This window comes from Sus scrofa, unplaced genomic scaffold, assembly GCF_000003025.6.
Source record: "Sus scrofa isolate TJ Tabasco breed Duroc unplaced genomic scaffold, Sscrofa11.1 Contig59, whole genome shotgun sequence".
Taxonomy (NCBI): domain Eukaryota; kingdom Metazoa; phylum Chordata; class Mammalia; order Artiodactyla; family Suidae; genus Sus; species Sus scrofa.
The window spans coordinates 544,135-570,897 of NW_018085257.1; the positions used below are offsets into that span (position 1 = coordinate 544,135).

General features: G+C 38.4%; 1 protein-coding gene across 1 annotated transcript; it reads left to right on the forward strand.

The window, feature by feature from the left end:
* Window positions 1–1,521: 1,521 nt before the first annotated feature.
* On the forward strand, window positions 1,522–26,662 carry LOC100739679 (olfactory receptor 1J2-like). The gene is given in 4 exon segments (XM_021082231.1): window positions 1,522–2,026; window positions 9,064–9,077; window positions 25,734–25,839; window positions 25,842–26,662. Coding segments are annotated over 4 exon segments (1,446 nt in total).
* Window positions 26,663–26,763: the final 101 nt, after the last annotated feature.

Here is a 26,763-nt window from a genome sequence, read left to right on the forward strand (position 1 = left end):
GTGCTACAGAGCAGGATCTCATTGCTAATCCACTCCAAAGGCAATAGTCTGCATCTATTAACCCCAATTTCAGAACTTTTTTTTTTTTAAGGACTTCATCCATGGCACATGGAAATTCCTAGGGTAGTGGTTGATTCAGAGTTGCAGCTGCTGGCCTACACTACAGCTGCAGCAATATGGGATCTCAACCATGTCTGCTACCTACACTGAACCTCAAAACAATGCTGGATCCTTAATCCCTGAGCAGGGCCAGGGATTGAACCCATATCCTTATGGATGATAGTTGGGTTCATTGCCACTGAGCCAGAACAGAAATTGCCAGAATTTTTTAATCTTCCCAAATGGAATATCTGTACCCACTGAATATTAGATATCCATTTTCCTTCCCCCAGAGCCCATGGCAGTCATTATTCCATTTTTTAATCTCTATTAATTTGACTATTAATCCATCTCATATAAATGGATTCTTATGATATTTACACTTTTGTGATTACATGATTTTACTTAGCATAATGTCTTCAAGGTTCATTCACGTTGTGGCTTTCTCGGGATTTATTTCCTTTTTAAGGTTGATAATATTCCATTGTATGTCTAGACCTCATTTATCCATTTGTTAAAGGACATGTGTTGTTTCCATCTCTTTGCTATTGTAAATAATGCCATTTTTTGAACATGGCTGTATAAATAACACTTTGGCCCCTCCTTTCAACTACTTTGGTTATATAACCAGAAGTAAAATTTCTGAATCATATGGTAATTCTCTGTTTAATTTTTTGGGGGAGTGTCATAATGTTTGACCCTTCCTTCCTTCCTTTCTCGTTCTTTTCTTTCTTTCTTTCTTTCTTTCTTTCTTTCTTTCTTTCTTTCTTTCTTTCTTTCTTTCTTTCTTTCTTTCTTTCTTTCTCTTTCTTTCTTTCTTTCTTTCTTTCTTTCTTTCTTTCTTTCTTTCTTCCTTCCTTCCTTCCTTCCTTCCTTCCTTCCTTCCTTCCTTCCTTTCTTGTAGTCTCTCTAAAGATAAGTGAGATATGTGTTGATCAATTTATTTTGTACGTGGTATACTAATTTTCCCAATAATGCTTTAAATGGTGTGTGTGTGTGTGTGTGTGTGTGTGTGTGTTTGTACATGCATGAATTGTTGTGTAAGACAGACTCAAACACACAAGCAGCCTGACAGTAGATCCCTGAAGGGACAGTGTCTTATTTATTACTCTCTCCCTACTGTCTATCATAGTGACTCCACTATGTCAAACAAAGAATGAGCTGTTCCTTATTTCCTCAGAAGGGCTTGATTGAAATCATATACTTTCTCCATGTGAATGTCAGTGTTCAGACAAATCAAGTTGCTCTGCTCTCTCCAGACTGGATAAGGCATCAGTGTGTGAGTGCAGTTCAGTTAGATCTGTCTACACTGAGACAGTCACTGTGAGAAACCATGTGAGCATGGGGTAACTGTGATGCTCAGTACTTCTAAATTCCTGGCACTTCCCATTTCTCTTCATTCCCCATAGAGAGAAAATGAGCATGAGGAGGGAAAACCAGAGCAGCATATCCGAGTTCCTCCTCCTGGGGCTCCCCAACTGGCTAGAGCATCAGGGCATGCTCTTTGCCCTGTTCCTGGGCATGTACCTGAGCATGGTGCTGGGGAATCTGCTCATCATCCTGCTTATCAGGCTGGACCCTCACCTCCACATCCCCATGTACTTCTTCCCCAGTCACTTTACCTTCACAGACATCTCCTTTTCAACTGTCACTGTCCCTACGATGCTGATAAACATGCAGACCCAGAACCTGTCAATCTCCTATCCAGGGTGCCTTTCACAGGTGTATTTTTATATGATTTTTGGTTGTGTTGCTAATCTTCTCCTCACGGTGATGGCCTATGACAGGTATATGGCAATCTGTCACCCTCTGTACTACACCACTGTCACGAGAGAAGGACTGTATGCTCTGCTTGAAGCTGGATTCTGGATTCTCTCCTGTGCTGGTGACCTTATTCACACCCTCCTGCTGGCCCAAGGATCCTTCTGTGCTGACAACATCATCCCCAATTTTTCTGTAGCCTTCCAAACCTACTCAAGCTCTCTTACTCAGACACCTCTCTCAGTGACCTGGTGATAATCACTGCAGGGGCTGCCATTGTCATTTTTCCATTGAGTGGCATCCTGGTCTCTTATGGCCACATTGGGCTCTCCATCCTGAGGGTCCCCTCTGCTATAGAGATCTGCAAAGCCTTGTCCACCTGTGGCTCACACCTCTCTGTTGTGTCTCTGTTCTATGGGACAATTATGGCACTGTACCTTTCCTCCTCAGTGGGCCAGTCCCATGACAAAGATATAATTGCTTCTGTGATATACACAGTGGTCACCCCCATGCTGAACCCTTTCATCTACAGCCTGAGAAACAGGGACATGACAATGGCTCTGGGGATTCTTTCCAGAAGCAGTAACCTTGTAGCCAAGTGAGAATCACCTAACCATGTTCTCATTTCACTCACTGACTTTTTCAGAAATGCCTTAAAATTTTGTGTTGGTCACCCATTTCTCTAGCATTTTCCTAAGTGTGCCTTATTTGGTCATTGTTATTGGCTCCCTTTAGTCATATTTCTTGTTCATTTATTCCTCCATAACCCTAAATGTGACATTACCCGCAGCAAGTTTTCAAGCACCAAACTCCTTTGTGTGCATGCGTTTGTTTAAATTTTGCATTTTTTGCAATGTTTTATATTATTATTATATTTGGATTTTTACATTTTTGAAATATATATATATATATATATGTAATATTTTCTTGTGTACATATATTCTTGGGCATTGGTGTGTTTTTTTTTCTTTTTAGGGCTGCACTTGTGGCATAGGGAGGTTACCAGGCTAGGGGTCGAATGAGAGGTATAGCTGCTGACCTACACCACAGCTACAGCAATTCCGTATCTGAGCCTTGTCTGAGACCTACACCACAGCTCACAGCTATGCTGGGTCCTTAACACACTGAAAAAGGCCAGGATCAAACCTGAAACCTCATGGTTCTTAGTCAGATTCATTTCTGCTGCACCATGACGGGAACTCCATCTAAAAAAAATTTTAAAACATTATTTATTTATTTATTTGAAGTATATTTGACCTAGAATGTTGTGTTAGTCAAAGTGTATAGAAAAGATATTCAATTATACATATATATGTATGTATGTATGTATTTATGTACTTTTCAGATTCTATCTCCTTGTATGTTATTACAAAATATTGAATATATTTCCCTGTGCTATACAATTGGTACTTGTTAGTTATCTACTTTATATATAGCACTGTGTACATGTTAAACCCAAACTCCTAATTTATCCCACTCCCTTTCCCCTTTTGTAGGCATATTTGTTTTCCATGTCTGCAGGTCTGTTTCTGATTTGTACATAAGTTCATTTCTATCATGTTTTTTAGATCACACATGTGAGTGATATTATATGATCTTTGTCTTGCTTACTTTACTTAATATGATAATCTCTGTGTCCATCCAGGTTTCTGCAAATGACATTATTTTATTCTTTTTTTATATTGAGTAGTATTACATTACATATGTACCAAATCTTCTTTATTCAGTCCTCTATCGATGAACATTTAGGTGGCTTCCAAGTTGTGGTTTCTTGCCTTCCAGAGCTACAAACATTAATTTCTAATTTTTAGTTTTAGCAAAGTTCAGAATGCTTATCTTATCAATGCAGTATCTCATTATTAATCTACTTTGGATAGTTTGCTGAAACCTAAATAAACTTTAATGTGATTGTGCCTGAGACAGTAGGGGAGCAGAGAGCAGTCAGTCCAATTACAAAGTTTCCCTATTCTAGAAAGACTGATGTATCCCCCTAAATTGTATTTTGGTGTTGAGAAGAGTCTATAGCTATCAGATTAATTTTAATCTTGGAAAATGAGTGTTATCCTCCCCCAGAGAAATCACTTCTAATATGAAGAGTCTAAATATGTGAATGTAGAATTTATGCACACAAAAATATTTATTGCATGACTATTATGTGCCAGGCAGTTTTCCACATTCTGGGAACACAAGTTAAAAAAAAAGTATCATCTGTAGAATTTACACTCCAGCAGTCCTGATCCAGCTCATCATGCTCATTTTTTTTTCATAGCAGGTTTTAACATTCTAACACATCATAAACTTTACTTATTTTTAAAATGTCATTATTTCTTTACTGGGATGAAAGTTTTATGGAAGGTGGGTTTCTATGCTGGACATAAATAATTGTAAGATTTTTGCAGGTAAAAACCATTATGAGTAAAGGAGGCATAAAAAGGGGGAGCAAGTATGCTGGGATTATATTCATAATTTAAAAATCATGTGATCCAGTTAGGGCCTACTGGGAAGGAACATCCAAAGACATTAGTGAGGACAGGTAAGCAAGTCATGGTGATACCTGGGCAGAAGCTTGGAGATTGGCACCTAGAAGTACTCTGAGGTGAGACGGTGCCTGGTTATTTCAGGGACATTAAGGGGGCCTCAGTAGCTGGACAGGGCTGAGTAGGAGATGGATGGTAGGTAATAAGTTTTAGAAATGTCAGAGGAGCAGATTTGTAGATCACTCAAGGTCATAGAAGGTGTATTAATCAAGGTTCTCCAGAGAAATAGAACTAATAGGATGTGTGTGTGGGGGGGAATAAAAGAGAGAGATTATGGAGTTACTGCTGTGACACAAACGGATTGGTGGTATTTCTGCAGTTGTTTAAGGGTTCCAGCATTGCCGCACCTGAGGTATAGTTTGAAAATGTGGCTTGGATCTGACCCCTGACCTGGGAACTTCCTTAAGCCACAGGTGGACAAAAAGAAGGAAAAGATAGATTGAGAGAGAGATATTTTAAAGAATTGGCTAATATAATTGTGGAGGCTGGCAACTATAGTCTGTAGGGTAGGTTGGCAGGTGGAAGCACAAGGTAAATGTGACCTTGCAGCATTTGACTCTGAATTCAGGCTGGTGACAGAAGTACTTCTTTGTGGGAGACCATTCATTTTCTTAAGACCTTCAACTGATTAGATGAAGCCTACCAACATTATGGAGAATAATCTGCTTTATTCACATTCTGGTGATTGCAGTGTTATTCTCATCCATAGAAATACCTTCATGGAAACATCTAGAATTTTTTTTTTACCAAATATCTGGAGACTGTAGCTTAGCCAAGTTGACACATAAAATTAACCATTATAATTGAATTTCTAGTTTTCTTTCTCATTTGGGAACCCACTGGAAGGGATTCAGTAGAGGAATAACATGGCCATACTTGATTTTGCTATTGTTCTCTAAAAATACTCAGATTTTTTGAGGTGTACATGACATACAATCAACTTCAAATGACTAAATTATACCATATAACTTCTTTTGACGTAAGTATACACCAATAAAGCACTCACCACAGCCATCAAGATTGTGAATTTCCCTGATGTCTACAATCCTGGCCTCTCTTTGCTCCTCCCATTTGTCCTCAGTAGAAACATTAATATGTTTGTGTCTCATGGATTGGTTTGCATCTCCTGTGTCTCATGGATTAGTTTGCATCTCCTAGAATCTTATTTCAGTGTAACTATACAGTCTCTATCATTTTCATGCTGCCTTCTTTTACTCAGAAGAAGCATTTTGAGCTTCACTCATGTTATAGTGTGTATCAGTAGTTCATTCTTTCATTGCTGAGTAGTATTCCATTGTGTGGATATACCACTGCTATTGGTTATAATAATCTAAAGTTTTTATTTTTTATTTAAGTAGGTTTTTTATTATATAAGTTAGTAGTGGAATTTATCAGGTGTATGTAGTAGATTGTTATAACACCCTCCCCTGGTGAATCCCTTTTCTGCTCCACACCCCCTTTGTTAGTGTGAGGTTAATTTTTTTAATTGTTATTTCCCCAATACATTTTTTAGATTATTTTAAAATATAAAATTATTTACACAGCCAAAAGCAATAGTTTGCATCCATTAACCCAAGGCTCAAATCCATCCTACTTCCTCCCCCTCACCTTGGGCAACCAAAATCTATTCGCCAAGTCTATGATTTTCTTTTCTGTGGAAAATTTCATTTTTGCTGTATATTAGATACCATATATGAGTGATATCATATGGTATATGTCTTTTACTTTCTGGCTTACTTCACTCAGAATGAGAGTCTCTAGTTCCATCCATGTTCCTGCAAATGTCATTACTTTGTTATTTGTTATGGTTGAGTAGTATTTCATTGTGTATATCTAACACATCTTCCTAATCCAATTGTCTGTTAATGGACATTGGGTTGTTCTCATGTCTTGGCTATTGTGAATAGTTCTTCAATGAACATGCAGGTGCAGGTGTGTTTTATAAGGGAAGTTTTGTCTGGATATATGCCCAAGAGTGGGATTGCTGGGTCATATGATAGTTCTGTGTATACCTTTCTAAGTTACCTCCATACTATTCTCCAAAGCTGTTGTACCAGCTTCCATTCCCACCAACAGTGCAGGAGGGTTCTCTTTACTCCACAGCCCCTCCAGCATTTGTTATTTGTGCACTTATGAGCGGTGCCCATTCTGACTTGTGTGAGATGGTAGATCATGCTAGTTTTTATTTGCTTTTCTCTAAAAATCATGGATGTTGAACATTCTTTCAGGTTCTTGTTGGGCATCTGTACATCTTCTTTGGAAAAATATCTATTTAGGTCTTTTGTCCATTTTTTCCATTGGGTTGTTGGTTTTTTTTTTTTTTTGCTGTTGAGTTGTTTAAATTGTTTGTATATTGTAGAGGTTAAGCCCTTGTCCATTGCATCATTTGGAACTACTTTCTCCCATTCTGTAAGTTGTCTTATTGTTTTCTTTTTGGTTTCCTTTGCTGCAAAACTTGTCAGTTTGATTATGTTCCATTGGTTTATTTTTGCCTTTATTTCTGTTGCATTGGGAGAATGACCTGAGAAAGCATTGTTAAGGTTAATGTCAGAGAATGTTTTGCCTATGTTCTCTTCTAGGAGTTTGATGGTGTCTTGTCTTATATTTAGGTCTTTCAGCCATTTAGAGTTTATTTTTGTGCATGGTATGATGGTGTGTTCTAGTTTCGTTGTTTTGCATGCAGCTGTCTAGGCTTCCCAGCAATTCTTGCTGAAAAGACTGTCTTTTTCCCATTTTATGTTCTTGCTGCCTTTGTCAATGTTTAATTGACCATAGGTGTCTGGGTTTATTTCTGGGTTCTCTATTCTGTTCCATTTGTCTGTCTGTTTTGCTACCAGTACCACACTTTCTTGATGACTGTGGCTTTTAATATTGCTTGAAATCTGAGGGAGTTATGCAAATTTTTGGATTTTTTGCTCTTATACTGTGAAAAATGTCATTGGTAATTTGATAGGGATTGTATTGAATCTGTGGATTTGTTTGTGTAGTATGGCCATATTTACAATATTAATTTTATTTTCACTTTTAAAATTTTCCTATTTTTATTTTTATGCTTTCATTGGATTTTATTTTTATTGAAGTGTAGTTAATTTACAATGTTACGTTAGTTTCAAGTGTACAGCAAAGTGATTCAGTTACAAACACACACACATACACACACACACACACATACCTATATATTCTCAGGTTCTTTTCCCTGATTGATTTTTAGAAAATACTGAGTGTAGTTCCTTGCACTATAGAGTAAGTCCATTGAGGAACATCTAGGCTATTTCCAGTTTTTGCATCTTAAATAAGGCTGTTATGAACATTCTTGTGTAAGTCTATGTATAACTATATACTTTCTTTCCCTTTGTACAAATACCTAGTCATATGCTAGGTATATGGTATGGGAGTTCCAGTTCTACCATATCTTCATTAATACTGGAGAGCAGGAGTCCTTTCAATTTTTGCCAGTCTAATAAGTGTGTAGTAGTGTAAACCAGTTTGCAGACCCTGGCTTTCTTGTTTAAGAATCCTGTAACACTGGATATTTTTTGAAAAAAAAATTGCCTACACCCAAGGCATGCAGAAATTCTCAGGCCAGGGATGCAACCTGCAACACAGCAGTGATCCATAACCACTAGGGCACCAGAGATCTCCCTGAACTTCTTGAGTCTCCTTAGCTCCATGCCTTATTTTTATCATACCACAGCACTTTTCACCATTTACCTACCACTCGTTTTGCCTTAAGTTTTTTTTGTCTGCAGCAACCTCCAATTGGATGTGTGTTCCAGGAGAGAGATTTCTCTTTACATTGTTCTCTATTATGTCTCTACAGTATATCAGTATTACTTTAGTGGGAGCCTTAGTTATTACTTAAGTTAATCAATGTTTGAATAAACAGATGAATTTGCTCAACAGTTACCAGTTACAATTGCCTGTTTGAGCCATAGCTGATCTCTAGTGATACAAAGATATTGATAATAAGCATTAACATTTAGTAAACTTTCATTAGGTGTCCATTGACCCATCCTTCATATTCACTTGAAGATAATGATTATTATTTCCACTTTGAGGAAACTGACTCTCAGTGGTCTTTGATAAATTTGCTCAGGTATGCTTTCTTAGTAGGGGAAGAACCCAGAGTCTTTTTTCCAGAGTTATAGATTCATTCAACACTCTCCTGAATCAGGCACAGACTGTACCCTACAAAATCTTTCTGGGGAGTAGGGAGACATGCATATATTTTTACGGCCACACCTGTGGCATAAATAAGGGAGTTCTTGGGCTAGGGGTTGAATTGGAGCTGCAGTGGAAGGCATATGCCACAGCCACAGCAACACTGGATCTGGGCCAAATCTGCCAACTATGCTGCAGGTTGCAGCAACTTGGGATCCTTAAGTCACTGAGAAAGGCCAGGGATTGAACCTTCATCCTCAAATATACTATTAACCTGCTAAGCCACAATGGGAACTCTGAGACCTGTGCAATTTAATGGGCTTTGTGTTCTAATGAAATTCTGTGTCAGTGTTAAGGAGGCTATAGATACTTGCAAAGGTCCTTACACTGTCTGTGCCACACACTGCTGTTGTGAGAATGTTGTAGTCATGACAAAGAGGCCATGGGCAATGGGGGAACTCCTGCTTCTCATTGGACCAAAAGTGCAAGGTACCATTCATATCAGGGATACTTTCTCCTGTGAAACCAGGTAGAGATCAGCTCCTATGGACCATAATCCTGTTTCCCAAGGGTCTAGGAGGAAGTGGAGAAATTGTCAATGGACTGATTCTCTAGTAGGGGACTGGGGGTGGATTCCCTCCAGGGTCCATTTAGGATGGAGAAAAGCAGATCTCCTTGTGCATTTTTTGAAGCTGTAGAACTGACATGAGAGTCTGTAAGGTTCTCAGGCCACTGAGGTTTGCTCTTTTTCTTTGGATCTGTCTTCTTGACAGAAAGAGAGGATTCAGGTTAGAGAATGAAGCAGAAGGTATTTGAACTCAGAGCACAGGTATAGCTCAGAAGGAGCCCAGGAACCTCCCTAGTCATGCATGTGTGTCTGTGTGTGTATATATGATTATCAGAGAAGTTACATCTATTTGTGTGTGTGTTGTGTTGTTCAAGTCAATGTGTGTATGTGTAACTGAAAAACACACTGAATGACCCACACTAGGATATGCAGAGGTCACGGAAGCCTGGACATTTCCTCTGTGTGTGCTTATTCTACTTGCACCTGCTGCTTGTGTGGTATGTATAAGACCTTGTTCACTGCTTGTGATGCAAATATACATGAGTTCTTGTGTCAATCATGCCTCTGTTCTAGGATTATTGATAGTTCTGTGTGTGTAGCTGTGTTGTACATGTGTATTTTGTTTGTGAGTTTTGCATAGATTTGTGTGAGGCTTACTCACACCCTGACTGTATTTATCTAGTGAAAGTATAAACCAAGGAAGTCTATAAATCTCCATTTGGCAAGTGTGTTTCCATGATAGTGTGTGAGTACTTTTGTGTAACAAACCCACACCTTGACTTATTTCACACAGAAGAAATAAATGTGCATGTGTGTTTGTGTCAGAGACCTTCTCACATTTTTTAGTCCCAACTTGTCTGAGACCAGAGTCCACACAGGCACCTCTGCAGGAAACCAACTTTGCCTAGCTATTGGCATCCATTTTTCTATGATTTGACTACTCCAGCATGGGCCCTGGAAGCTCAAGGTTTTTGACACCCTGCTTCACTTTTAGTAAAACGTTTTAGAAATGAAATACTCATTTCTGGAATCACATACTTTGGCACTCAGATCTTTGTCTTTTCCCCACTTTATATCTTGGCGGCCTTGGGTTTGGCCGTGGTGAATCTCAGTATCCATTACTGTTCAATGGGGTCATGCTAATTTCTGACAGATCTTGTCTGTAAGGTGCTTACGAAGCTAGGCACATTGTTAGCACTTAGCAAATTGTAGTAAATTGTGTCATGGAGACCCAAACACCTGATTTTCTATGTCCTGATTGTGCAGGGGACACTATTTGGTATGAAGATAGGAAAATCAGGCCCATCCATAGGCTCTGTCTCTCTGAATGTCCCACCCCCCAGGTCACACACATCTTCCCTTCCTCACTAGGAAGAAATTTCACAGCTACCTCTTTGCACATGGTGGTAATGGAATCAAATAACCACATCTGTATTTTTTCCTTTGGTTCACACTGTAGCTCCTGGGTGTAATTAGGAGCTCTGGTTCTCCTGGAGGAGATATGTGAGATCCTGGGCTATGTCTGACCTAGCAGCTTTTAATGAAAGGCCTGTGCTCGGCAAGAGGGTCAAGTGCCTGGTACCTCCTTATCCCCCGTGAACTGAGTCAGTTAATAACCCCAAGCAACTCCATGGTCTGAGGCACCCATCTACTGACAGATTCTTTCACAATGTCAAGTTCCTCTCCCAAGCTTATTTAAATATTTAACTTTAAATTTTCACATTTGACATTTGATGTTAGCCTCTCTACCCCCATAACATGAAATGGGTTGTTTCTATCTTTAGCCTAAAGATGATCAGAATATCAGTGTTTGAGACCAGGTTCCACTATGCAATTTCCATTTGAGATTGTTTAAGCCATTTCAATACTCCTGTTAGTAAAATGAAAGAAAAAAATCACATTTGCTACTTCCCAGACACAAATATAGATGGATTGAAAGAAATTGAAGGCATATGAAAGCGATTTGGAAACTAAAGGGTTTCAGAAATATGAGTGTGGACCATTATCTGAGTGGGTGGACTCAACTCCTGAAATAGTTCTTCTTAAGTTCCTGCCTGATTGTCTAACTAAAGAGAATGAGGAAGAGTAGTGTCATAGGAATAAATATTTCCATACATTTTTCTTAATGACATGGAGAGAGTTGTGACTATAGCAGTTAATAACTCTATGATCATGCTAGTTTTCAACTCCTTTGAGTATATTGAAAATGAAGTGTTTTTTATTTTTATTTTTTTATGGCTGCTGCATTGGCATATCTAAGTTCCTGGGCTAGGGTTCAAATCCGAGCTGTATTTGTGTCCTATTGCTTGTGGCAATGCCAGATCCTTAAAGCAATGAGCAAGGGCAGGGATTAACCAACATCCTCCCAGAGACAATGTTGGATCCTTAACCCACAGAGCAACAATGGGAATGCCCCTCTCCTAGGACTATGGAAAATTTAGTGAGGCAATCGTGCAAAAATATATTTGTCTGACATAGTGTTCATTAACTATCAATTATTAGTCGAAGATCAGTATTGGGAAATAGTGCTGATCAATCAGGCACTAAATTCTAAGAGACACCCCAATCCTTTAGGATGTCTCAGGTCTTAGACCCCATCTCAGATCTCAGGTGTCTTCCTACAGATGAATAACCACATCTCAGGCAACTGGAGGGTCAGATGGAGATGGAGATACATGCACTGAAGTAAGGTTTATTTTTTATGTATAATTTTTATTTTTTTACATTAGAGTTGATTTACAGTGTTGTAAATAAGTTTTTTCTTGTCAAGAGGATAAATTTGTATAAAGAGAAATTCTACCAGGAAACTTACCCCAGTGATAGCATATAAGCTAAGAAACTCACTTTAACTGTTTGAAAGCTCAGGTAGGTTAACAACATAAATTTTAGGTTAGCCTCTTGTCCTTTATAAACCACCTCATAGTATTGGTTTATTAAACTCCTGAATATGATATTGGTTTTTGGGTGATACAGGTCCTCTCATAAAAAAAATATGGAATTTTGGTGTTTATTCGATGCAGGACTGTGTCCTTGGTATACATGCATGATGAAATAGAATCCTCTTTATTAACTCTATCATGATCTTCATGCTATAGAGAGACAACATGAGCCAAGAGAGATTTAATATCCCAAGTGCTACAGTGAGAAATTGGTGGGACCAAAATCATAACACAGGGAACCTGGTTTTAGGTTCACACCTTTAGTTAGTCCTTGGTCTGTTGTGCTCTTGAGGGACAGTATCCTGAGGGAAGGCATTCTGTATGTTGTTTTATTCTTGTATGTCCAGTTAGTACCTTAGTGCCAGAAACATGATTGATTACAAAGATAAGAAAGGCATTCCCATTGTGGCTTAGAGGTAATGAACTACTTACTCCAAAGACAGCCTCTTTGAGACTTACATCATGTCTTGTTCAACACCCAAGTTTAACCCTAATAATCCCAAGGCTCCATGTTACTTGCTCCATGACAACACATTCAGAGAAGTACAGCCTAAAAGCCAAATGCAATTTTTAAAAGGAATTCTAATATTTTCAGGGTCTCTAGTACAACCTAGGAGAAATTTATTTACTAATCCAAATCAATATTTCTAAAAATTTCTATAAGTTTTTAAAGGAGAAGGTAGGGATACACCATAGCCTATCCAACCTTATTATAAAACTGAATTCTTTACAACAAATAGTGTACTGTCAGAAACATAAACAACTACAACAGTCAAAGAAAATAGCCTAGAAACAGTCTGGTTGTAATGAGGACTTGACCTCACCATCACTGTGTCAACTAGATTCAGAAGGCCATGAATCATCAGTCTTTTTCCCCCCAACTCTGATCAGAGTGAAGGGATGAATGTATTATCAATAGAATTAATGCAGTATATGAACATTCATGTCAAAGGGTGACTTTCAGTGACTAGAGCAAAAAAACCATCTGTCTCCTGATAACATCAGAACCAGGTAACAGACTACAACATCTATGAATTCTTTACCATGCCACCTCCCAGAAAGAGGTGAAAGATAGTTTGCTACTTAGTCCTTAAGGAAGAAGCCTTTATGGGCAGAGTCTAGTACTTTGGACCCAAGGCTGACACCACAATCTTCATGGATTGTACAAAATGAGAACCAGAATACTGTCTCTAATTTTCTTAAGATTTTTTAAGATAATTTGGGTCAATTTTTCTTGGGAGAGAACTTGCAGAATTATGTTTGTGTAGTTTGATTTTCAGATCAGCATAGAGTCTTCCATATCTCTACACAAACATCACTCTCAAAAGGCTGCTGGATTCTTTCAGCAAGAGAAAAAAACCCTGAGGTCCCAACTATAGATTATGTTTAAAAGTAAATATTCCTGGGAGAAAGAGCACTATGGCCAAGTCATGGAGGTAGAATAGCTGGGAAGAGTTCAGTATTTAGGGGCCAGTTTTGAATGGCCAAACAAGGGCATTGACCACTCCAGTCAAAGTGAGGATGAAAGCAGATTGGGGATTACAGGCAGAATAAGCACAGAGGCTATAGACACACTGAAAATAGATGCACTGTCTTTCCAATTTGGCTGAATGAATGGTATATGGCTAAAAATAGTCACATTGTTAATAAAATCTGAGTACCTACCTAGTTTGCAAAAGGTGCTTTTCATATACTACTCACATCTTCCCCAAATATTGCAACATAGACATTCCGCTCCTCATTTTAGAGATGAAAGCATTGGGAGGCAGTGATAAAACTTGGCTAATGTTTTATAGCACTAGTATGTAGTGGCCCTGGGATTTGATCCCACATGTCTCTGGCTTCAGAGACCACATTCTTCCCACTATATTGCATGCCTTAATTAACTATGCTGCCTGAGAGCATTCAAGAATTTCAGGAAGTAAACTGGGAAATTTGATGATGAGTGAAAAACCTATGATTTCAAGATATGTGCATAGATGGTAATATCAGTAATAACAACAACAATATGATAACAATCATTCACTAATCATGTGTTTATTGTGTGACTACTGTAGGCCAGTTGCTGTGACATGTACTTTATATCAACCTAACAGCCCCACAATAAAGGCTTAACTTGTTGGATACCAGGACTTAAGAGTGTAAGAAATTTGCCATAGATCACTTATGAAAATGATGGACAAGTCATCCAATCCCATATTTATCTGATTTTCAACCCATGTTTCTAACCACCATGCTATATTGACTCCTGTAGTATATGATTTGACGGAAAATATACATCTGCATTTATGCTCCTCATTCAAGAGAAGATGGGTCTGTCATTTCCACAAAGCCTTTGGTGGATGTGTTGCCTCTGTCCTTAATCAGATGATGCAGACATGAATAGAGAGACTAGGAGAACAGCTACTGGATTTACAAGACAGCTACTCATAAAATAATTTCTCAGGTCTCCAGGACAAAAAGCCTAGATAACGTTTTTCAAAGGAAAAAAAATAGTTGGAAAGTTAAGACAAGTATGGTACATATCCATTGGAAGTAATATCATATACATAATAAGATGAATTCTTCATAGTGGCTGTACAAGTTTACATTCCCACCAGCAGAGCAGGAGGGTTCCCTTTTCTCCACACCCCCTCCAGCACTTGTTATTTGTGGATTTCTTAATGATGGCCATTCTGACTGGTGTGAAGTGGTATCTCATGGTAGTTTTGATTTTCATTTCCCTTATAATCAGCGATGTTGAGCATGTTTTCATGTGTTTGCTGGCCATCTATATATCATCCTTGGAGAACAGTCTATTCAGGTCTTTTGCCAATTTTTCCATTGATTGATTGGCTTTTTTGCTGTTGGGTTGTATAAGTTGCTGTCAATTGCATCATTTGAAACTATTTTCTCCCATTCTGAAAGTTGTGTTTTTGTTTTCTTTTGGGTTTCCTTTGCTGTGCAAAAGCTTTTCAGATTGATGAGGTCCCATGGGTTTATTTTTGCTCTTATTTATAATGCTTTGGAGACTGAGTTTGGGGATACCTTAGAAATCTATACATAGAACTTCCATATGACCCCACAATCCCACTCTTGGGCATATATCCGGACAAAACTCTAATTAAAAGAGACATATGCCCCCGCATATTCATTGCAGCACTATTCACAATAGCCAGGACATGGAAACAACCCAAATGTCCATCGACAGATGATTGGATTAGGAATAGGTGGTATATATACACAATGGAATACTACTCAGCCATCAAAAAGAATGGCATCATGCCATTTGTAGCAACATGGATGGAACTAGAGAATCATATACTGAGTGAAGTGAGCCAGAAAAAGACAAATACCATATGATATTACTTATAACTGGAATCTAATATCCAGCACAAATGAACATCTCCACTGAAAAGAAAATCATGGACTTGGAGAAGAGACTTGTGGCTGCCTGATGGGAGGGGGAGGGAGTGGGAGGGATCAGGAGCTTGGGCTTATCAGACACAACTTAGAATAGATTTACAAGGAGATCCTGCTGAGTAGCATTGAGAACTGTCTAGATACTCATGTTGCAACAGAACAAAGGGTGGGGAAAATGTAATGTAATGTATACATGTAAGGATAACTTGATCCCCTTGCTATACAGTGGGAAAATAAAATAACGCAAAAGAAAAAAAAATGAATTCTTAAACCTTATGAATTCATTTATGGAGAAACATAATAGAAAATTGCATATAGGGCATGTTTTTAACTGTGTGCAAAAACAGTCCAGATGCCATTGCATCACATCATCATCCTTATCATTATTAAACCTAGAAGTCTTTGCTTACAGCTCACACACATGCCAGACATTTAGAAAATTGTGAGAGAACAGCTTCTTACAGGGAAAGAACAAAACCCAAGGAATTGTAATTTACTATGCCTCCCTAATTTATTTGAGATTATACATAAAAATTATAAAAGTATGAGGCACAAGTATAATTATCTGCAAGATTTCACAACAGACCATTCACACACCACACACAAACACACAAACACACACACACTACTGAGTGAAGTATAAAAGCTCTGCCATTACCTAGCTCAGGAGTGATCATTTCAAATTCTGTCAGCTCCATAATGTGAGCAAATTTTACATTTTATCTCCAGAAGTCTTAGTTATAGAATGGGGAGAAGCCATAAGCTCAACCGGAAGTGGGGAGGTGGTACACTCTCTTTTTAACCAATCCAGGGCAACAACAAAGTATCTATTTTTACCAGCAGAATGGGACCCAGGGGACCAAGGCCAATAATTTCTGTTGAGGGGACAATTTGGGAGTGATAAATGCACTTCTCTTAACTATTCCCCATAGAGTTGTGCCTTTATCAGATACTGAAGATATTCAACTCCTTTGGAATATACATAGGATTCATTATTTGCACATTCATTTAAAGAAAGTTCATGTCCATAACTCATTTAATCTCCCAATCATTCCAGCAGTAGATAGTCCTTTTCCTATTTCATTGCAAAGAGGGTGGCTCAAAAGAAAATGGGCAAAGGAGGGGGTTTCAAACCCATTAACTTCAAATCTAAAGCTGTGTTCTGTTGCATCACATGGCTCTCCTGCAGCAGTGGGCTCTGTATCCTGTGGAACCTTCCTTCTACATTCAGTCCAGACATGGGTGGATAATTGCTACTCATCCCTGGGGAATAAAAACATTTATCCATGAATAATTGGGCATCTGTTTCTCAGACATAGAGATTTTTCTTCTTCTTATAGAAATACACAAATGCCTAAAGGGATTTTTTTTTTTCTTGGTTAATGCACATAATAATAGTTGGCACATAGTCAGGGCTCAAAATATATTCTTTAATCCTAAAATGGGTGTGAGAAGCCTTCAGTTCAGATTGGCAAAAGTAAAGACATGGAATCAAGTGGAATATAGCATTTTATCTTTTCCAATAAATTGTTTATTTACTCTTTCATAAAATTATTTTATAATATCTATGTGCCTTTTGTGAGGTTCCTCTGTATAGATTTGAAAACACATTTTTAACAGTATGTAATAATGCATTTGCAGCAACATTGATGGATTTAGAAATTATCATACTAAATAAGTTTTTGCAAGAAACAACATATCATTTATATGTGGAATCTAAAAAAGGATATTGGAGTTCCTGTTGTGGCACAGCAGATGAATTTGACTAGGAAGCATGAGGTTGCAGGTTTGATCCCTGGCCTCACTCAGTGGGTTAAGGATCTGGTGTTGCCATGAGCTGTGGTGTAGGTCACAGACATGGCTTGGATCTGTCATTGCTGTAGCTGTAGGGTTGGCCAGCAGCTGTAGTTCTGACTAGACCTCTAGCCTGGGAACCTCCATATGCCACGGTTGCTGCTCTCAAAAGACAAAAGACAAAAAAAAGGATGCAAATGAACTTATTTTTGGAACAGAAACAGATCACAGATTTGAAAAGCTTAGATTACCAAAAGAAACAAGTTGAGGGTGGGAGGAGAGATGGACTGGAGTCTTGGGACTCCCATATGCACACTGAGGTATATGGAATGACTGGCCTAACAGGACCTGCTGTATGGCATGGAGAAATCTACCCAGTATTCTGTGCTAATCAATGGTGGGAAAGAATCTGAAAGAGAATGGATGTGTGTATATGTATAACTGAATCACATTGTTGTATAGCAGAAATTATCACAACTTTGTGAATCAATTTATTTCAATAAAACTTTTATAAAGATTTGAAAAGGGTTTTGTTCCTCTAAAAGGGCTCCCAACCTAGTGAGTGGAATAGACAAAATAGGATGTGTCAAATAATGTACTAAAGGTGAGGCCTGAGTCCTGTGAGAACAGAGGAGTGTTAAACCCAAATTTAAGGGGTTATGGCTGAAGGAAGTTACAAGTAAGCAGAGACTCAAGTAATCCAAAGAAGTAAAAGTTGATGTGGGCTGTGTAGAGACATATGGAAGGGAGAAAAACAGAGGAACAGGAAAACACATGGAGAAGAGAAAAGGTGACAAATTCAGAAAACAATTATCAGAAAATTAGAGAGGCTGAAATATACACTTCATCAGGGGAAGAGGTTCAGGATGAGGCCAGAGAAACTATCAGGAATGAACAGTGCAGAACCATGAAGACCATGTTGAACAATTTGCACTTTTTCCCAAAGGAAAGAGAAAACTCTGGAAGTATTTGCTCAAAGACTGATAGTGTCTTGTTAAAACTTATGTTATAAGTGAAGAATGGATAATGAGCAGGTGTTTGCAGTAGATGGAGATAATGTTGGCAGGGCAAGGATGGAGTTATGGGATGTAAGACCAGCAGCTGGGAGTCAAGTTTGGAAGTAATCAGAGATGCTCGGGTAAGAGGTTATGGAAGTCTGTCTGAGGCAGTGGAGTTAGAGAGAACGCTATGGATTTAGGTCTCCTTCAGAATCAGAATCTAAAGATTGTATACATGTACATGTAACTGGGTCACCATGGTGTACAGTAGAGAAAAATTGTATTGGGAAATAACAATTTAAAAAAAAAAAAAAAAAATAAAGGATGCAGTAATTTGGGAGTTTGATGAGATTCTGAAAAACAAAGGCATTAAAAACTCTAAATTTATGGCTTGAACAGCTGAGTGTATATTTGTGCCATTTACTGAGATAGGGGACCTAGAAGGAGAAATAGATTTGAGAAGATTTTAATATGCCAAGTATGAAGTACCTGTGGGTTATTCACAAGAAGACATTGAGGAGGCAAGTGAATATATTTTGGATCCAGATAGATATTTATGGCCTTCAATATAGCAGAGGGTGAGATTGTAAAAAGAAATGAAAAGAATAAGAAATACTGAGAAAAGAAGGCAAGACTGGAGAGAAGTAAAAGAGGGGAAGAACGGAGGAAAGAAAGAACAAAGAGAAAGGGAGGTGAACAGATCTGAACACAGACCAGAGAGAACATTGACAATTAAGGAAATGACAGAAAGAGATTTCCCCAAAGGGCATCAAAGACTGAGAGACATAGAAAATGAAAAAGATGGGACCATGGGAGCAAAGGAAGGGAAAGTTAAGTGATGAAAATGATGCACTGAATTTGGTAATAAGGAGAATTTTGGTGATGTAACCAGGAGCACTGTCAGTGAGTGGTGGGAACAGACTCTAGACCATGGTGGACAGAGACTAAATGGAAAGTAAGGAAGCATAGAAGGTGAATAATTGGATTGATCCAACATGGAAGCTTTGCTAGACGGATGGGGTGGAAGGTCACTGGAGTAAAGTCACTGGCAGTAAGTAAGAGAGTGAGAAACCATGAGATCTGTAGGGGAGAGGAAAATGAATTTGGGGGAAAATGGACAGGATCAGAGACTGGATAGATTTATGAGGCCAAAGATTCTGTGTAATGAACGAGTAGAGGGGAAAGCCAGAAAAGTTATGGAAAGTTTAATTTGATAGCTAAATCAATCTCAGTCTTCCTAATATAACCAAGGGAATAGATGGCTAAAGTGCAATGGAGGTTGAAATGACTGAAGATGAGATGAAAGGATAAATATGCCACATGTTGAATGGTTCAATCACGCAGATGCAAACCCCAGATGATAGTTAAATTGTAGAGAAGTAAACTGATCTAGGTGCCAACAACTGTAACAAAATAAGAGCCACTAGAGTTTGGAGGTGAGGCTACAGGATCTAGGACAGTTTCTACTGTTTGCCCAGTACTGAAAAAAACTTTCTCTAGAATTTGAATTGTTTCATTGTGGTATAATTTCATTTTATTTTTTATGTAATGATTTTTTCCATTGTAGCTGGTTTGCAGCATTCTGTCAGTTTTCTACTATACAGCATGGTACCCAGTTACACATACATGTATACATTCTTTTTCTCACATTATCATGCTCCATCGTATGTGACCAGAAACAGTTCCCAGTACTACACTGTGAATCTCATTGATAGTCCATTCCAAAGGCAATAGTCTGCATCTGTTAAGCCCAAGCACCCATCCAACGCATACCCTCCCCCTCCCCCTTGACAACCCCAAGTCTGTTCTCCAATTTCATCATTTTCTTTTCTGTGGAAAGGTTCATTTGTGCCATATATTAGATTCCAGATATAAGTGATATCATATGGTATTTTTCTTTTTTCTTTCTGACTTATTTCACTCAGTTTGAGAGTCTCTAGTACCATCCATTTTACTGCAAATAGGATTATGTCGTTTTTCATATGGCCAAGTATTATGCCATTGTATATATATACCACATCTTCCTAACCCAATCATCTGTCAGTAGACATTAGGGTTGTTTATATGTCTTGGCTATTGTGAATAGTGCTGCAATAAACATGCATGTGCATGTCTCTTTTTTAAGGTGAGTTTTGTCTGGATATATGCCCAAGAGTGGGATTGCTTGGTCATATGGTCATTCTACATAGAATTTCTAAGGTACCTCCATACTGTTCTCCATAGTGGTTGTACAAGCTTTCTTTCCCACCAAAAATGCAGATGGGTTCCTTTTTCTCAATACTCCTTCCAGCATTTGTTGTTTGTGGACTTATTAATGATGGCCATTCTGACTGGTGTGAGGTGGTACCTCATGGAAGTTTTGACTTGCATTTCTCTAATAATCAGAGGTGTTGAACATCATTTCATGTGCTTATTAGCCCTCTGAATATCTTCCTTGGAGATGTGTCTATTCAGGTCATTTACCATTTTTCCTTTTTTTTTTTTTTTTTTTTTGCTGTTGAGTTGTTTAAGTTGTTTGTATATTGTAGAGATTAAGCCCTTGTCATTTGCATCATTTGAAACTGTTTTCTCCCATTCTGTAAGTGCTCTTTGTTTTCTTTATGATTTCCTTTGCTGTGCAAAACTTATCAGTTTGATTAGGTCCCATTGGTTTATTTTTGCTTTTATCTGTTGCTTGGGAGACTGATCTGAGAAAACGTTTTTAAGGATGATGTCAGAGAATGTTCTGCTTATGTTCTCTTCCAGAATTTGATGGTATCACTGTGGTATAATTTTAAAAAGGATAAATAATTATAGCCTATTTTCCATTAATGAAAGAAGGGTTAACTTAATTGTGGTACACAGCCTTTGGAATATTACACCACTCTTAAATTGATATTTATGAGAAGCTTATGATGTATTTTTTTTTTGCTCTTTGTCTTATTAATTCTGCACCCATGGCGTATGGAGTTTCCCAGTCTATGGGTATGTTCGGACCTATAGCTGTTGGCCTATGCCACACCCACTGCAACACCAGATCTGACCCATTTCTGTTAACTACATCACAGCTAATGGCAATTCTGGATCCTTAAACCACTGAGTGAGGCCAGGGATTGAACCCGCAACCTCATGATTCCTAGTCAGATTCATTTCCACTGCACCATGATGGGAATTCCTTGATGTAATCTTTGTAGGACATAATAGAAAATGGGTATAAAGGCATGTTTATATCTATTTTCAAAAATGCCAATTGTTTTCTTAAAACCTGGAAAGATGTGCTCCAAAATGTTAAAGAAGGTATTCTGTTGCTCAGAGTGGAGACATTTATATATCAAAATTTCCCAACCATAATATTTATATAATCATGTCTTTCTTTCATGAGGAATGAAAATATTATGTAGCTTTGTGAACAAAGGCTGAATTTCATAGGAAAGTGATGGTCCAGGAAGAGAAGTCCATGGGTTGACAAACTGCAAGAAGAGGAAGGTGGCTGACCCCAACAGGCGCAATTGCTGTGTCTGATTGCTCACCTGCCAATCCTGCTTCTCACCCATCCACTCACATTGGAACCTGAACATCAAGGCATGAAACCATCAAAGAAAAGTTCTTGAGTCTCGGGAAGCAGTCTCTTCTAAAAATATCTTGTAGCCAATTAGCAAATGCTTATTTCCTCTAGCAAACAACTTGTATTCTACCATCATAGGGGTCCTCAGCCTTTCTAAATACATGAGCAGAGAGATAAGAAATCAAGATCTTTGATTTATTCTGAATTGTTATCCACTAGTATCAGGAACATAGAGATACACTTTTCAAAGTCTCTCTGAATCATACTGAAGATAGGAATGCTGTTTCCTACCAAAGAGTCAATTATAAAAATCACTAAGTCATAGAAATTGATTAACTTGCATTCCTCCAGAAGCCAATCCTGAACCAAGAATGAAGGATAAGTATTTTATTTGGGGGTCAAAGTAAATACCAATAGGAGGGTGGGAAAGGAAGATAGGGAGAGGAAAGCTATAGCCAAAAGACAAATATTAGCACAACCATCGCTTGGGGAAATTAAGCTAATTCCACAGAGGAAACACTAGCATCCAGCACACCTCAGATTTGTCCACTTTGATTTTGCAAAGCTGCCATTGGTCACTATTCAGGTGACTTTCTTCTCTGGCTTGTATCTAAAATGTTGTTGGACTTCAACAGGTCTGAGTTGAGAGTCTCCCAGTCCTTCTCCTCTGATATACATGAAATTGTGGCAGAAATGCAAGGTTATCACAGCTAGAAATAAGCTGCCTAGATAAAGCTTTGCTGTGTCTACTGTCTTTTAACCTCAGATTTCAAAAAGGGCAAAATAAATCCTTAAAATTATCTGAAGCTATACATATTTCTTTCTTTGTCCTGTATATCTCAATCCTAAGAATCACTAGTTCTGCATTAACGATCATTTTTTCAAAAGGTCAGTTTTAAAGAAACTGAAGCTTTTAAATTTGGGGTCAACTTTCCTGGATTGTGTGTTTCAACAATTTTTTTCCCTATGTGCAAGTTTGTTTCTTTGTGCTTTATGTTTTTCTATTTTTCCTTCCTCCTTTATTCTTCCTTCCTTGAAACTATTTTTATTTGATATATTTTGATTATTTGTTATTTTATTTGATGTAACCAAACATGTTTGTCTAAAGAAAAAGGAAAAAAGTAATTATCTCTGTCTCTTTTCACTTTGCATTTCATAATGATCTCTAAAGGGAATAAACACAAGACAATGTTCTTTAGGTCACCTGGTGGGTATGGCCCAATAAGAACTTTTTGAGTGGGACACTGTTCTATCTAGTTCTAAGAAGCCATTTGGTCCTTTGGCTATTTGGATCTCATTAGAGCTAGTAATTATTTTTTAAACTCTCTGGAGCTTATCATATGTGAAAGGGTGCTTAAGGGTGGGAAACATAATCTGAAAAAGAAGGAAAACTGATGATGGCTCTGGTCCTTCCTCCATGGGCTCCTTCTCTAAGGTCCCCAGCACATACCTCTCTCCCATGGGACACTTTTCCTAGAGGAATCGAGGGGGAAATGGGGCAATTAACCCAGGTCTGATGGATGTCTTTAACTGGAAATAACAACTTCATCTCTTTGCCCACCTGGGCTTTCTCCTTGGCTATGTATACCCCAAAATTCATAGGTCTGGGCTGGTAGACAGGAGTGAGAGTCTGAGCTTTTTGCTTTTCTTTTTGACGCTCAATGGTATCGAGGATCTTGGACAATATTATTCAGGTCCCTTAAACAGACTCTCAGGGCACATTTACCCACCACACACTGGATTACAAATGCAAGCAAGGTCAGTATTGGGGATGAAATGGATATTGTTTTCTCGGCAGCATTTGGGCTTATATGTTAGTCTAGAAGTGGAAATATAAGAAAGCTGAATTTGACATGGAAGAGAAGAGAAAGTAAAAGAGAAAAAAATGAGAGAGTATGCAGAGCAGATTTAAAGACATGGAGTGACAAAGAATGAAGTTCAGTGGCAGGGAGAATGAGAACTGAGAGAGGAGGAAGGAGAAAATGGAGAAGGAATAACAAAGTGAAGGAATAAACAGGAAAAGAAAAAAAGAGATTAAAGTGAACCAACAATAAAACACAGATACAGGGAAGCAGATTTTTTTCAGGAGTAATTTAACTTGCTTTAGATTCTGAATAGTCCACTTACTGAATATAGGAGAGAGGGTGGTTTTGAGTCTCCTTTCTGACCAATGGCAAACACTTCTAATGAGATAGGAATCTTGTTTCCTTCCATGTTAGGTAGGCGTTAGCTCTGTGAGCTACTGATGTTTTATTGTATACAAGGCGGAAGTTGATGAAGGAAACAAGGATTTTGTTGCATACTTGCCAAGATAATCAGAGTATTTTACTATAAATGAAATCTTCCCATTACTAGCATATAAGTTTCTTATTGATACTCTAACAAATTGGCACAAATGTAATGGCTTTAAAACCCACAATTTATTAGTTTACTCTTCTAGAGGTCAAAAGTTTAATTGTTGGCATTTCCTCTGAGAGCTCTCAGGGAGAAATGTCTGTACCTTTCCAGCTTCTAGAGGCCACCTGAGCCCACCTTCATTCATTGTTTGTGTTCTTTTCTCCATCTTCTGTGTCAGAAGCATAACATCTTAAAATCTCTCTCTGACTGATTCTTCTGCTTCCTTCTTCTACATTTAAGGACACCTGTGATTACATTACACCCAACCAGATAATCTAGGATAATCTCATATTGAAGCCAGCCTTAATAAAGCAGCCTTAATTCCACCTGCACCTTAATTCTCCCTCCCAGGTACTAGAAGGGATCCACAAGTTCTGGACTTTGGGTATCTGGACATAACATTGGTGCTTATTACTTGTTCTTACCATAACTACCAGCAAGTGTTGTGTTAAAGGGCAGGACCACCTGATGGGGAGATAAAAACTTGAGATAAAACTAAAATCTCACTTATTTTGTCAATTTTGATCATAGTCTTCATTTTTGTTACAGGGTATTATTATGTTGCATAGGGAGGAAGGAAAATGTACTAAAAATTATATACTTTGTGTAGATAAAGATGTTGTATCATTTAACCTTTTCTGTGTTGAAAATAGAAAATAACCCAAAACCAAAATCACATAAACATTCACTGGGAGTCAGATTGGTCTTTGCTTTCCCAACATGACCTGAGACCTCAGGGAACCCACAGCTGCCAAAGGAGAGGGAGTCTAAATGTCATCAAATGGAAACATACTTTTCCAGGGAAGTTGGAATGGAGACATCAGCCAGAGGCAGTGTGGTGGGAATGCAGAGGAAACGATTGGAAATGTAGCAGAGACACAGACTGCTCAGTGTCTTTAAGCCATATTAAGGCTGTTACACTTCATTGTAAGATCAGTGGGAATCCTTTGCGAGTTTTTAAACAGGGGGATTTGTTAAGGTTTTTAAAAAGGAATATTTTAAAAATCCTTTGGCTTCAAGGGAGAAGGACACTACCATATCTGAAGGACCCTCTCTGAACAGTAAACAATATAATGTATGCATATTGATGAGTGTTCTTTAACAAATACAATACCATTCTTTGCATCCTGTTATTCAAAAAGTCTGCTTCTGATCTTTAACAGTGACTGTTGAAGTCAAATCTTCTACAGGTTTCTGTGCAATGGTTGATATTTGGAATAGTTACCACAAAATATTCTTGGGCCAATAACATGGCTGAGACATCATTTTCCATGCACTAGGCCTCAGAAACACAAATTCATAAGTTCTATTTTGTCAATGAACCAAGAGAAGGTGGCTCTCTCAAACATTCCCTCATTGATAATTTTTCTAATTCCTTTATATGTCACTGTAAAAGGAATATATGAGACAAATGTTGCTTCCCACTTACAAATAGAACATATATATTTTTCATCTGACTGCTAAAATCAATTAATTCAGACCTTAATATTCTCAAGCATTCTTCATCTGAGCAAAAAACAGCAGCATGAGGAGGGAAACCAGAGCAGCGTGTCCAAGTTCCTCCTCCTGGGGATCCCAATCCAGCCGGAGCAGCAAGGCATTTTTTTTGCTCTGTTCCTGGGAATGTATCTGACCACAGTGCTGGGAACCTACTCATCATCCTGCTCATCAGGCTGGACCCTCACCTTCACACCCCCATGTACTTCTTCCTCACCCACTTGGCCCTAACGGATGTATCCTTTTCATCGGTCACTGTCCCTAAGATGCTGGTGAACATGCAAACTCAGAATCGATCCATTCCCTATGCAGGGTGTGTAACACAGATGTATTTTTTCATATTTTTTACGGATCTGGACAGCTTCCTTATTGCATCAATGGCATATGACCGCTATGTTGCCATATGTCACCCCCTTCACTACACATCAATCATGAGAGAGGAGCTGTGTGCCTTCCTAGTGGCTGTATCCTGGTTCCTGTCTGGGGCCAGCTCCCTTTCCCACACCCTTCTCCTGACCCAGTTATCCTTTTGTGCTGACATCATCCCTCATTTCTTCTGTGACCTTGGAGCCCTGCTCAGATTGTCCTGTTCAGACATCTTCCTAAATGAGCTGGTCATGTTCACTGCAGGAGTGGTAGTCATTACTCTGCCATTCATATGTATCCTTGTGTCTTATGGGTATATTGGGGCCACCATCCTGAGGATCCCTTCAACCAAGGGTATCTATAAAGCCTTTTCCACATGTGGCTCCCATCTCTCTGTAGTGTCTCTGTATTATGGGTCAATATTTGGGCAGTACCTCTTCCCAACGTTAGGCAATTTCATTGACAAGGACATCATTGTGGCTCTCATGTACACAGTGGTCACACCCATGTTGAACCCCTTTATCTACAGCCTTAGGAACAGGGACATAAAAGAGGCCTTTGAGAAACTCTTCAGTAGAGCAACATTTTTCTTACCATGACATCCAGCTTGTACTTAAATCAGGACTTCATTTGGTTCATCTCATATATTTGAGTTTCCATTTGAATATATCTCAAAATTTTGTGTCTCCAAGCCCTAGGA